This window comes from Rana temporaria, chromosome 1 (assembly GCF_905171775.1).
Source record: "Rana temporaria chromosome 1, aRanTem1.1, whole genome shotgun sequence".
NCBI lineage: Eukaryota > Metazoa > Chordata > Amphibia > Anura > Ranidae > Rana > Rana temporaria.
In genome coordinates, this window is record NC_053489.1 from 366,085,747 (window position 1) to 366,099,390 (window position 13,644).

The 13,644-nt window shown below is 43.6% G+C and overlaps 1 protein-coding gene across 1 annotated transcript in view; it reads right to left on the reverse strand.

Moving 5' to 3' along the window:
• TMEM259 (transmembrane protein 259) overlaps positions 1 to 13,644 on the reverse strand; it is a 52,978-nt gene that overhangs the window by 1,959 nt on the left and 37,375 nt on the right. Inside the window, exons 8-10 of the mRNA XM_040322194.1 lie at positions 10,980 to 11,037; positions 10,813 to 10,896; positions 10,598 to 10,730 (exon numbers count right to left, since the gene is read on the reverse strand). Coding sequence (XP_040178128.1) covers positions 10,598 to 10,730; positions 10,813 to 10,896; positions 10,980 to 11,037 — 275 coding nt within the window. The remainder of the gene's footprint in view (positions 1 to 10,597; positions 10,731 to 10,812; positions 10,897 to 10,979; positions 11,038 to 13,644) is intronic.

The window sequence follows — 13,644 nt, forward strand, 5'->3', positions numbered from 1 at the left end:
TTTTCCAGAGTAATATGGTTATTACCCAAGTGCTACAGCAAGTCAAGGACTACTAGCACACATATGACTTTGCTGCTATAACTGAAGCAGCAGAAGCTAAAAGTAAGGATTCTTTCCCAACTGGCCAATGCTGCATACGTCCCCCGGCACCTCCAACACTGACAATCGAGCAAACACAAACAGCTAATCACGTGTTTCTCACAGCTCTGCGCAGAGAGCTGGTGAGTGTCCATCCAGGCATGTGTCGGCGGATCACGACTTCACTGTCATGATCTTGCCTGAGCTTGGACCGGGTCTGTGACTTCATCCCACTGTCTGCTGAAAACGGATCACAGGAGTGCAGAATAAACTGCACTCCTGTGATCCACATGAGAACTACAGCCAAATGAGTTTGGCTGTATTTCTTCAAGTTTAGAAGTCCTTTTTAAACCCCAAAAAAGACCAAAAAACAAAAACATTTAATCCTTGCAGTGTAGGGAAAAATGTTCTTGGTTTGGATTTAGATTTAAGAGAACATGAGCTAGAGTCACCCGTTGGAGTGGGACTGTCCCCCTGTGTCTAGATATAGACAAAGTGGAGGTGATGGAATACGTTCATGGTGCAAGGCAAGATCTCAGGCAGTAGGTAGCCAATAAGGATCTGAAGGCCAGAGGTGACCAAAGCCATTGTAGATGGGCAGTAAGAATGGATCAGAAAACAGCATTACATGTGGGTCTTTTGCAGGCAAGATGGCAGAGGTGTATAGTGGGGAAAGAGTACTAGGATTTATTGTCAAAGCTTAATTGGACAAGCTTACATTAGAAGCTGTAGCATCAAATGTGAGACATAACTTGATTAACGTGGCACCACATCCATTAACAATAATCAGAAAAAGGAAAGAAAGGAACAAAAAAGGACTTAACGGTTGCCATCTATAACCCCAAATAAAGGAAGCGAGTATGCCAAAGTAGATGAAAATCTACCGTGTGCAGGGGCAGGTACAGGAAATTGCTTCTTCAGGGGTTCCTATTGTGATGCATTTTCCAGCACTAATTAGTATCAAATCTCCTCCAACAATAACCAAATACAAAAAATGTAAATACCACATAAATACACTCATCAGCCACTTTATTAGGTAAACCTGTTCAATTGCTTGGTAACACAAATTGTTATATCAGCCAATCACATGGCAGCAACTCAATATATTTAGGCATCTAGACATAGTGAAAACTTGAAGTTTAAATCGAGCATCAGAGTGGAGAAGAAAGGGGATACAAGTGACTTTGAACGTGATATGGTTGTTGGTACCAGATGGCTGGTCTGAGCATTTCAAAAACTGGTGATCTACTGGGATTTGCATGCACAACTATCTCTAGGGTTACAGAGAATGGCCAGAAAAAGAAAATATCCAGCGAGTGGCAGTTGTGTGGATGAAAATGCCTTATTGATGTCAGAGGAGAATGGGCAGATTGGTTCACCTAGTGATCTTTGTGGGGGGCGGGGTAACTGCCTATAAAAAGTGTGAGCTGGAACTTGGCTTCAAATTTGTCTCTGAAATCTGCTACTACAGCCAAAACTCCCCTACCTTCAGATGGGCAACGTGCTGCTGTCCGAAGGTGTCTCCTATGCACCTTCACGCAAAGTAAAGGCACTCCAATAGAGGAGGTGTTACTGGCCAGATCAAAACCGAAGGGGGAAAAAAAAGATCTAAAAAATAAAAACAAATGCAGCCACTACATGGTTCTGTGCTCTGATTGATTGCCGCAAAGACAGCAATAAGCTATAGCACAGATAAGCTGGGCGGCAGGACAATTAAGGCGTACAATTCCACAAAAGTGTGCACCTCTTCATAACTACCACGGCTTCTGGGAATGCAGCAATATCAGCCTCCAGTGCTGCATGGGAGCTTCAGCTATGACAAATAACAGCCACCCCGACAGGATCTCTTTAAAGTTGTGGCTAAACTAGTACAGCAATACCTTGGTTCACAAACCTGGATTCGTGAAACAACCCTTGTCAAGAACCGAGGCAAATTTTCCCATAGGGTTCAATGTAAATCAGGTTAATCCATTCTAAACTTTTTTGTTTTTATATAAAATTCTGAAATGCATGTACAGTACAAAAAAAAAAAAAGATTTTAAAGCGGAGGTTCACCCAAAAATCCACTTTTTGACATTAGCTCCAGCATACTGCCAACATCTGCAGTATGCTGTGTTTTTTTTTTTTGTACTTATCGTTATATGAGCCCTTGTTATCCGGCTCCGAGCGGGGAATCCTGCGGGGAATGTGCGTTTCTAAGCGAAGAGGAGTTGATTGGCGGCTGCTAAGGCGCGTCACGCCTTCCGAAAATACCCGAAGTGACACTCGGGCATTTACGGCGCCTGCGCCTGCCGTGTAGAGCCGACTGTGCAGGCGCCGTAAACACCCGAGTGTCACTTCGGGTATTTTCGGAAGGCGTGACACGCTTTAGCAGCCCGTCAATCAACTCCTCTTCGCTTAGGAACGCCTATACCCGGAAGTAATCCCCCGCTCAGAGTGGGTTAACAAGGGCTCGTATAACGATAAGTACAAAAAACAAAACAAAAAAAAAAACAGCATACTGCAGATGTTAGCAGTATGCTGGAGGGATGTAGCTAATGTCAGAACGTTTATTTTTGGGTGAACCCCCGCTTTAAAAAGGTTACATACTACCTCTTTCATGTGTACCCCCCCCCCTTTTTAAAGGACCTATAGCTCCTCTTTAATCCTTGTTTGAAACCATCCCAAGCCCCAATTTAAATGGCTAATCTAGGGGCCAGAAAACAGCACCGTGCGTCCATGAAAAGATCATCAGAGGGCCATTCCACAACCTTGCCGCTCTTACAGTAAAGAGCCGAGTTTAAGGTTAAATCTCTTTTCTTCCAATTTTAATGAGTGGTCACGTGTCTTGTTAAACTTCCTTCCACAAAAAAGTTCTCTATTGTGGGGTCACCAGTAGGGTACTTGTACATTAAAATCATATCCTCTCTTAAGCGTCTCTTCTCCAGAGAGAATAAGTTCAGTGCTCGCAAACTTTCCCCATTACCAATATCCTAAAAGATCCTTTATTAGATTTGTTGCCCTTCTTTGTACCTTCTCCATTTCCAATACATCCTTCCTGAGGACTGGTGCCCAGAACTGGACAGTATACTCTAGGTGCAGCTGGACCAGAATCTTGTAGAGTGGGAGAAATGGGATTTTTTTTCGTCATACTTACCGGTAAAATCATTTTCTTTTTCATACATCACGGGACACAGTCAGGCTAATATTCATTACCTGCTGGTTTATACTCCACCAGGTGAATGGACACTGGTAGACTAAAGGTCTTTAGACAGGAGGTGTTCCCCCTACATAACCCCTCCCATACAGAAAGTTACTTCAGTTTTGTAGCAAGCACCAAATCCTCAAAAAGAGGGGAGGGATCTGTGTCCCACAATGTACTTAAGAAAATTATTTTACAGGCAAGTATGATGAAAAAAATCCTATTTTCTTTTTAATACATCATGGGACACAGAGTAAGGCTAATATTAATCACCTGCTGGGATGTCCCAGAGCAATAGCCTTAAGGGGAGGGAGACACCCTGCCAAACAGTAGCCATCAGTTTTTATATGGCAGCCCGCAGAACACTGCTGCCGAAAAGCCAAATCCTTGGCTGCTTGAACATCTACTTGATAAATTTGTTGAACATATGCCCTGAAGACCAGATAGAAGCCTTACAAATCTGAACCAGACACCTGATGGCGAAAGGCCCAGGAGGTTCTTACACCCCTGGTAGAATGAGCTCTCAGCCCAAAAGGGAGGAGCTTTATGTTTCAGACCGTAGGCCTGAATGACCAATTGACGGACCCAATTGCCAATGGAAGCTGCTGCTGCCCTTTGTGTCTTTTTTTAAAACTAAAAGTCTGATTCACGGGTCTCCGCAGATATAGACAAATAAACCTCGACTGCCCGGACAACGTCCAAAGAGTGCAGTCGTCTTCTGCTAAACGAGGCAGAGAAAAAAAAAAGGTGGCAAAATAACGTCCCTGTCGTGGTGAAGGATTAAATATGGTTCCCTGCGTGACAGGGCCGCCAACTCCAACACCCTCCCAGCTGAGGTGATAGCCATCAGGAAGGCTAGCATGCGTGACAGCAAGTCTAATGGAATTTCCTTAATAGGTTCAAATGGTTGTTTCTGTAACACAGACAACACCAAGTTCAAGTCCTTTGGATCAGCGAATGGGAGGCCAAAGGCCTTTGTAAGAACACAGATGGGACCAAAACTTGACCTCTGATTGTACTCCAAGCCTATTTGATTTCTAAAGCAGACTGTAGAAAAGAGAATTATCCCAATCACGTATTTCCGAGGATGACATTTTTTGGCTTCACACCAAGCAATACAAGTCTTCCAGACCTTATGTTGGATCTTCCTAGTGACAGCTTTTATAGCATTTACTCGAGTAGACCTACTGGTCCCAAGATGCCACGGTCAATAGCCATGCCGTCAAAATTAGAGACTGTAAATTGGGGTGGAATATAGGACATTGAGACAGTAGATGGGGGGCACTTTGTAAGCGTCCATGGCCTGTCCATTGTTAGTCTCACAATCTTTGGGAACCAAGACCTTCTGGGCTAGGCTGGTGCCACCAGATTGACAAACTCCCTCTTTCCAAATCCTGCGCAACAAATGTGGAAGGAGAGGGATAGCATAAACCAGGAAGTATTGGCTTCGTGGAATTATCAGAGCATCTGCTCTGATTGCCAGAGGAACCTTTGTTCAGGACACAAACTGCTTGTTGTTGAACCTGGGATGCCAGCAAGTCGACCTCTGACCATCCTCAACGTTGGCAACTTTCCTGGAACACCTCTGGGTGTAGGGACCATTACCCTGAGCAGATCTGCTGGCGGCTGAGATAATCTGGCTTGCAGTTCTCTATTCCCGGGATATGGACTGCCTCTTTCAGAGGTGAACAACTCCTGGTACTGCCTTAGTGGTTTATATAGGCCACTGAAGTGGCATTGTTGAACTGAACTCGGATAGGGTAGTCCTGAAACTCCATCGTCCAGGACTGTAGGGCCAGACGTACTGCCCATAATTGCAGGAGGTTGATGAGCAGGATCTGTTCTTGACCACTTTCCTTGAGCTGTGAGCCCCTCTAGGGTCGCTCCCCAGGCTGAGAGACTGGCATCTGTAGTCAGTAAACTCCAAGTTACTGGGAGGAAGGATCTTCCCTTTTTCCAGGTTCTGATCCTGTAACCACAAGCATAGGCTTGAAGGGTCACTAAAGGAAAGACATTTCTTGCCTAAAATTAATGTCTGCAAGGTAGGCAGAACAGAAAAGTGTAATGATTCTGTTAAACTAGTAAATACCTATTAAATTCCTTCATCTATTATCACCTCCGGCATTCTAGTTTCTGTTCTCTCACTCACTTCCTGGTTTGCATCGTTTGTTCATGCAAGAACTACATTTCCCAGTATGAATTGCGGCACGCCCAGTAATTCACACCTCATTGAAGTCTCCAACATGTAGAGAGCGTCCTGCCACACAGATGTATTTCATATGAGGGGGTGAGCACGTTACTGACACCGCAGTAAAGCCTCCCATCACGGTGGTCAGTAAAATCAGACAAGCAGGAAGTGAACAGAACAGAGAAGAAATAGAGCGACTTCTGAGCAAAAACGAACAATGAGGAAGTGAAAAGAGGAATGTCTGCAGGTAAAGGATGCTTATTATGAAAAAAAATAAAAAATGTCCTTTACAACCCCTTTAAGCATCCCCGAGGAGATAAGAACACTGGATAATCCAGGGCTTTTCCTCTCCTGTTCCAAGCCAACAAGATGTTTTGTTGTAGTGGCCTGGAATGGAACTGGGCATAGGACACTGCCTCAAATGAGGATACTATCCTCCCTAGAAGACTCAGTCGAATGAAGGGTTGTCTGGCGTGTCATCCGACGCACCTGGGAGAGTCTTCAGGGCACAGATCCTTGCGGGTGGCAAGAATACTCTTGTCTGGACTGTATCTAGGATCAGACCTAGATACTTTAGACTTTGAGCTGGTCCCAAGTTTGACTTTTCTGTATTTACGATCCAGCCTAAGCTTTCCAAATACTGCACTGTACATGTTATGCTCTGTTCTAGAGCTTGTAGCGAGTGATCTCTGAGCAGGTCATCCAGATACCCAAGCACCATAATCCATTGGGCCCTTAAACGACCCAGTACTTGTTGTAGTATAGGTGGTCATATGTTGGGTGTAATATAAATATATATATATATTGTATGAGTCCAACATATACAGGCCAGATTTCAGACCTGTAATTACATGTTACACATCACAAGAGGTTTGTCTATTGTCAAATAGGCAAATACAGGTAATCTTATTACTTATTGGAGGTTATTGGTATGCAAGGATGGATACTAGTTAGCTCCCTAATACTAATTAGTGACTTTGTCAATGGATAAAGAGATAGGAAGTACTTATTAGAGGGGGCTTATTAGTATGCAAGGATGCATACTAATTAGTGACTCCGGCTGGAGTCATTTACCTGCCACTCTAAAAGACAAGATGTATTTCCGGTCTTTCAAATCAAAGATGACCAATCAAATTACTCAGCTATTCAGTCAACAAACAATAAAAATCTTGGAAGTTCGGTCTTGTCACAGAGAGAATGTATTCCCCGGTATTCTTTCTGTATGGGTATGGAGATATAGGTCTCTGAAGAGATTTGAATTAAATTCTGTTGGACTTTAGTATCATCTGTGGAATTTTGACTTTGTATGTTATTGGAAGTTAATTAAATTTTGCGTTCTCTGGAGAGCCTGGTGTGTTGCTGCGCAACATAATTTATAAGTCATCATACTAACATCTAAGATATCAATTATCTAACCGGAGTACTGGACACTATACATCTATATCACTAAAGTACTGATGCTAGGACCTTTGTGAACACCCGGGGGGCAGTAGCAAGCCCGAAGGGTAGCGCCACAAAGTGACGTTACGATACTGCAACTGCAGGAACCTCTGGTGGGGATGAAAGATAGGTACGTGTAGATACGCATCCTTTATATTGATGGAAGCTAGAAAGTCTCTTATCTGGAGTGAAGCTACTACTGAGCGAACAGACTATCCGAAAGGACTTGATTAGTAGATATTGGTTTAGGGATATTGGGTCCAAGATGGGCCTTGGGTGCCAGTTTGGTTTTTGAAGCGCAAAAAAGGTTCACGTAAAACCCTGTGCCCCTTTCGGGTACAGGAACCTTTACATTCACTCCTTAAATGCACTAAATGATATATAGTTCTTGAAGTAATAAGTCTCTTTTTGGAGGATCCGAAGGAGTGTTGGATCTTAAAAACCTCTGAGGGGGAACCCCCCGTAAACCCCAGCTTGTAACTGAGGTGACCCACTTGTACTCAACTATTGTTCTACAAATGTCCGCAAAGTGCAGCCTTCCCCCCCACCCGATAGAGTGGGGGCATCTCCTCAAAAGGAGGGCTTTGTGCTGGGTTTAGAAGAGTTTTGGACCCAGGGCTTTTCTGGCCCTGGTATACCTCTGGCCATAGCACTCTGTTGGCGGGGGAATCGCCTTGGTGCCGAGACATTTTGGGAAGCAGTCCCTGCAGTTTTAAACGAGGGACGTTTGGCGCTTTTTACAGGAAGTAGAGAACTCTTCCCTCCAGAAATTTTCTGGATAGGTTTGTCCAAATGATCGCCAAACACTCCCCATGAAAGGGGAAACCTGCCAGTAATTTCTTACAAGGCTGGCCAGTTCTTAAGACACAAAAAAGTCTGCGCATACAAGTGATACTCGAAAAAATGTTATATTGTGCAAAAGTTCATTTATTTAACTAATGCAACTTAAAGGTGAAACTAATATACGAGATAGACTCATTACATGCAAAGCAAGATAGTTCAAGCTGTGATTTGTCGTAATTGTGACGATTATGGCTTACAGCTCATGAAAACCCCAAATCCACAATCTCAGAAAATTGGAATATTGTGAAAAGGTGCAATATTCTAGGCTCAAAGTGTCCCACTCTAATCAGCCAATTAAGCCATAAACACCTGCAAAGGGTTCCTGAGCTTTTAAATGGTCTCAGTCTGGTTCAGTAGGAATCATGGGAAAGACTGCTGACCTGACAGTTGTGCAGAAACCATCATTGCCACCCTCCACAAGGGAAAGCCTCAAAAGGTAATTACAAAAGAAGTTGGATGTTCCCAAAGTGCTGTATCAAAGATTATATATATATATATATATTTTCTTCTTCTCCTCCGCCCAGGCGCAGGGCAATCTTCACCCATCCTGGCGGGTTCCTGTCACTTGAGGCTCTTCAAGGACTGGTACCCTTTTCACATTTGGGGTCCACTCCCTTGGACCTGTACAGCACCCTGCAGGAATGCCTTCACACTGTAGCATCCAGGATTCCACTTCGCAGGGTCCAGCGCCCAGAGGCCACAGGCAAAACCTTGCAAGATATTGATTCTTCTTTGCAAGGCTCGGGTACCATTTATCCAAGCTATAAAGCCTGTGTCAAATGGATCAGATCGGTCAATCCCTTGATTAATTTTTGGAAATAGAGACCTGGAGCTCAGAGAGCTCAAACAAATGTGCCATTCACATTTTAGACACTGGTAAAAAAACTGAAGTAACTTCCTGTTACCCCATCCTCCAGGTCGTTTGAATTAAATAGGATTGGTCCCAGCACAGAACCCTGGGGGAATTCACATTGACTATCTTTTTTCGGCTCTTTGTATTTTAAATGTTGGGCACTAACTGCATACACAATTACAGTTTGAAACGTTCTCTGAAAAAGAGTAATGAGGTCCTAAATGAATAGGGAGCAAAGAGGAGAGTATTAGTCATCTGGCTACTCTCCCTAGAGTGTAATGCATTTTCCTTCAATGAACTGGTCAAGATATATGCACATAATTAGACACATAATGCAGTGCAGTTGACTAAAATGGAGATTGGTGCATATGTTATGGTAAATGTCACATTACTATAGACCTTGGTAGCATTTATACAGCTAAATACAGTTTCAAAACCAGCAATTGCAGATTTCTGCTAACAATTATTGAAAATAAAAGAACCCAAAGGTTGGCGCTGCGCTAATAAGTTAGTGATAAAAAAGTGATGAGTAATGTTTGTGAACAAACAAAAAGAAAGATAAGTAGCAGCTAGCACTAAAATGTGTACAACAAATTAAAAAGCATAAATATAGAAAACAGTGCAGCGCTGTTGTTGGTGATAAAATGCTTAAATACAATTAAGTAACAAACAGTGTAAACAAAAAAAACTCTTTGATATGAGAAAGAGTCCAAATAAATTAAATGAAGAAGTGATAAAGAAACAGCAAAGTCCGTTTAAAAACCCAAAATTAAAAAGTGTCTCAATCCGATGTGATTTCATCTATAAAAAATTCCTTAATTAATTAACAAGATGTGATGAGATCTTGATTGCTGTGAAATAGTGTTCACCCATGCAGTTCGTGAAGATAGGATTAACCGCTTACCAGAGGTAAAGACTGTTTTCCACCAGTCTTATAGAGCCTATGGGAAGTCTGGTCTCCCAATACCTTTTCAGCAGTAATAAAACTTGGCATTCGATCCGGGTGTCCTGGGAGTTATGTTCCATTCAAGTTGTTTGCAACAAGCCAGTGGATACAGGTGGCCAGATCCCAAGCTGCAGGGATGCTATTGCATATTGCCAACAAAAGACTTATGAGAATTGCATAGATAATGGAAGCAGCACCTGTATCAGTGTAACTGCTGTGGTAAATACATCTCCTAAGGAAAGATACAAGAAAATAGGAATTACTGGTCAGACAAGGCCAGGGCTTCTGTTCCCCTCATCTGATCACAGCTGTGATCAGATGATGGGAACAGAAGCCCTGGCCTTGTCTGACCAGTAATTCCTATTTTCTTGTATCTTTCCTTAGGAGATGTATTTACCACAGCAGTTACACTGATACAGGTGCTGCTTCCATTATCTATGCAATTCTCATAAGTCTTTTGTTGGCAATATGCAATAGCATCCCTGCAGCTTGGGATCTGGCCACCTGTATCCACTGGCTTGTTGCAAACAACTTGAATGGAACATAACTCCCAGGACACCCGGATCGAATGCCAAGTTTTATTACTGCTGAAAAGGTATTGGGAGACCAGACTTCCCATAGGCTCTATAAGACTGGTGGAAAACAGTCTTTACCTCTGGTAAGCGGTTAATCCTATCTTCACGAACTGCATGGGTGAACACTATTTCACAGCAATCAAGATCTCATCACATCTTGTTAATTAATTAAGGAATTTTTTATAGATGAAATCACATCGGATTGAGACACTTTTTAATTTTGGGTTTTCAAACGGACTTTGCTGTTTCTTTATCACTTCTTCATTTAATTTATTTGGACTCTCTCATATCAAAGAGTTTTTTTTGTTTACACTGTTTGTTACTTAATTGTATTAAAGCATTTTATCACCAACAACAGCGCTGCACTGTTTTCTATATTTAAACAATTATTGAAACACTAGATAAAATGCAGGGGTACATATAAGCCAAGTGCTTGGTAAAAATAAAAAAATAAATAAAAAAAAGTCTATTGCGTTAGATTGAAGTAACTGACCTGAGCCAGTGCCTTTTGCTGGTGTTGGTGTGGCAGCAAATAGCATCATACTGATCAGCAAGCCACACAATGAGAATAATGTAGAAGGCCGTAGTTGTGTCATTGAAAAATTCAGACATAATGGCTTCCATTCCTGTTTGACAAGATAATATTTATAAGTACAGGTTTACTGACAATTGATCAAAAAGAATCAGGATATGAAGAAGACCACTTGCCTACAAGTGCCAGAATCACAGTGAGCAGCGGAGCTGCTGGGAATGCAATACTCATATTCATCTCCAACATCTGCAGAAGGTCAACTGTATAGAGACAGTGCGCACAGGTAAATAACAATGGTGAGATGAAAAAAAATGTAACCATGATAAAAGAAATAGACTCTTACCAATGAAGACAAATATTTGATGATGAGAATACCGTAGGAGCATGGAAACTGAGAGAGTCTAAAAGAGGACAATAAGTACACAATTTAAAATGAATAATACATTTAACATTTCAAACTGGATTTTTTTTTTATGAAACTGGACAATCTTGTATACAGTGGAACCTTGATTACGAGCATAATCCGTTCCAGGAGGATGCTTGTAATCCAAAGCACTCGCAAATCAAAACAAGTTTCCCCATAGAAGATAATTAGTACCGCATTGACTTCTGGTGCATGCAAAACTGCATGTGGCCAGAGGTGAGGGGGCGCCAGAGATACCCAAATACTCAGAACTGAGTGTCACCGGTGCCCCCGCACCTCAGGCCAAATGCGGTACTGCACACCGCAGAGGCTTGAATCCTGCTCATTTTGCGAGACACTCGCAAATCGAGTCAGATTTTGAATTAAAAAAAAAGCTTGTATTGCGAAAAGCTTGTTAATCGAGTTACTCGCAATCCGAGGTTCCACTGTAGTTTAAATTGGGTTCAAAAACACATTATTTATTTTCAACCAGTCACTAGTTGACACTGGGATAATGTGGCCATGGACACTGTTGCTACCAATGCATGCTAGAACATTGTTCTTCTCATTGTGAAATACAGTATGAAAAACAAAATCTCCCACACCCGCATATTGACAATCAGACGTGAATTGGTTTTCAGTGCGTTTAGGGGGCACTAAAAGGGAACCTCAGATGCTGCAAGTAAAATAGTCAAGTGGTTTTTCAGTGCTCTGTCTTTTAGTTGAAAAGACTGTACCCTACCAACTTCTGTGTCTATGCGTCCCTATGTACATATAGGAAAGTTAAAATAGACAGTACCTTTAATTTATTTTTTATTGTTTGTCTTCAAAAATCCTATTTTAGATAATAATTACTCACCAACATATGGATCTTCATCAGATATATTTAAGTACATGAGCAACTCCACCACTGTATAGCAGCCTTAAGCAGACTATAGGATGGATCAAAATAAAGCTGTTTAGCAGGGACCAGCTGAATTTCAATCCCTGTGAGGCCGCTCCTGCTTGACAGAAGTCTAACGAACTGTCAAACAGGACTCTTGGAAAAAAAACTCCTGATCAGCAGTAGCCATGGTCTGACATATACATAGTCAGGTTGACGGCCTCCGGGCAATTAACATCCACATTGCGGCCGTATATAGTTGTCTGGCCGGCGAGAGGTGGTTAAAGTAGGAAACGCAACCTCCTTAGGATGCGCTGGCCGAGGACAAAAGGATGGAAGAACAAAGTCCTCATTCAGGCGAAAGGCCTAAACCACCTTCGGAAGCACCACCACGTAATCCTAATGGAGGGTCAAGCATGGAGACTTGCAAGGCAAGACCGCCAACTCAGAAACCCTTCTGACAGAAGTAATGGTCACTAAAAATGCCACCTTCCGAGATAGTGTCAAGAGAAGACTGAATAACCGAGAGCACCAGAGTCCAAACCTATGGGGGGGAAGAGGTGAACAAAGAGGTGGGGGGTGGGGGGGGGGGGGGGGGGAGTATATGCAAACCCCTAGCACAAAAAGGTACCCACCAGGGAATGGGCCGCAAAAGGCCACTGACAAAAAACATGGGTGAGATGACCGAGTCGGACAGACCCCGGTCTCTTAAAGTCTGGCTTCCAAAAGCCATGTCGTGCAAGCCAGCGACTGTACCACACGAGGAAGTATGGGACCTTGAGACAGAAGGTCCTCCCGCCCTGGCAACCGCCAGGGTACATCCGCCACCAGGCGCCCGAGATCGGTGTACCAAGGACGCCAAGGCCAATCTGGAGCGATTAGAATCATTGGGATTCCCTCGGCCTCCACTCTGTGGAGCAGCCGAGGAAGCAACTACAATGGAGGAAAGACATAAAGTAGCCCAAGGCTCAAAATTTCAAGTCCTGAGCTACTAGCCAGGCCTCAAGAGTTACTCGCCCCCAGTTGCCCCACCAAATTCATACACTGCCCTGCGCCTAATTGCACCTGTAAACACGCCCTCGTAGATTATCTCATGGAATGACAATGTTTTATGCAGAATCAAGTTACAAAATTAAATATTACCAACAACAACTTTAACAAAATGGGACAGGGCACTGGGAGCAGACCAGAGGGACAGGGCACTGGGAGCAGACCAGAGGGACAGGGCACTGGGAGCAGACCAGAGGGACAGGGCACTGGGAGCAGACCAGAGGGACAGGGCACTGGGAGCAGACCAGAGGGACAGGGCACTGGGAGCAGACCAGAGGGACAGGGCACTGGGAGCAGACCAGAGGGACAGGGCACTGGGAGCAGACCAGAGGGACAGGGCACTGGGAGCAGACCAGAGGGACAGGGCACTAGAACTGGGTCTCTTCCCCATTCTCTTGCCGTCTCCTCTGCAACTCCCATCCATCCTCTCTCTCCCTCTCCTATTCATCTCATCATCAGGAGCCTGTGTGTGCGGCTCCACGCTTGCATGTCCCCACTTCCCCCTTTTATTCAGGCTGGCAGAGAGGAGAGGAGAGGAGCTGCAGCACAGCGGGAGAAAGTACAATCCAGCACTGAGATCCACACAACTGCACAGCCATTGACACCATAGCACAGCGCACAATGACACAGCACACATTGAGACCAGTCTGTTCACAGTGCTCAGGCTCAACT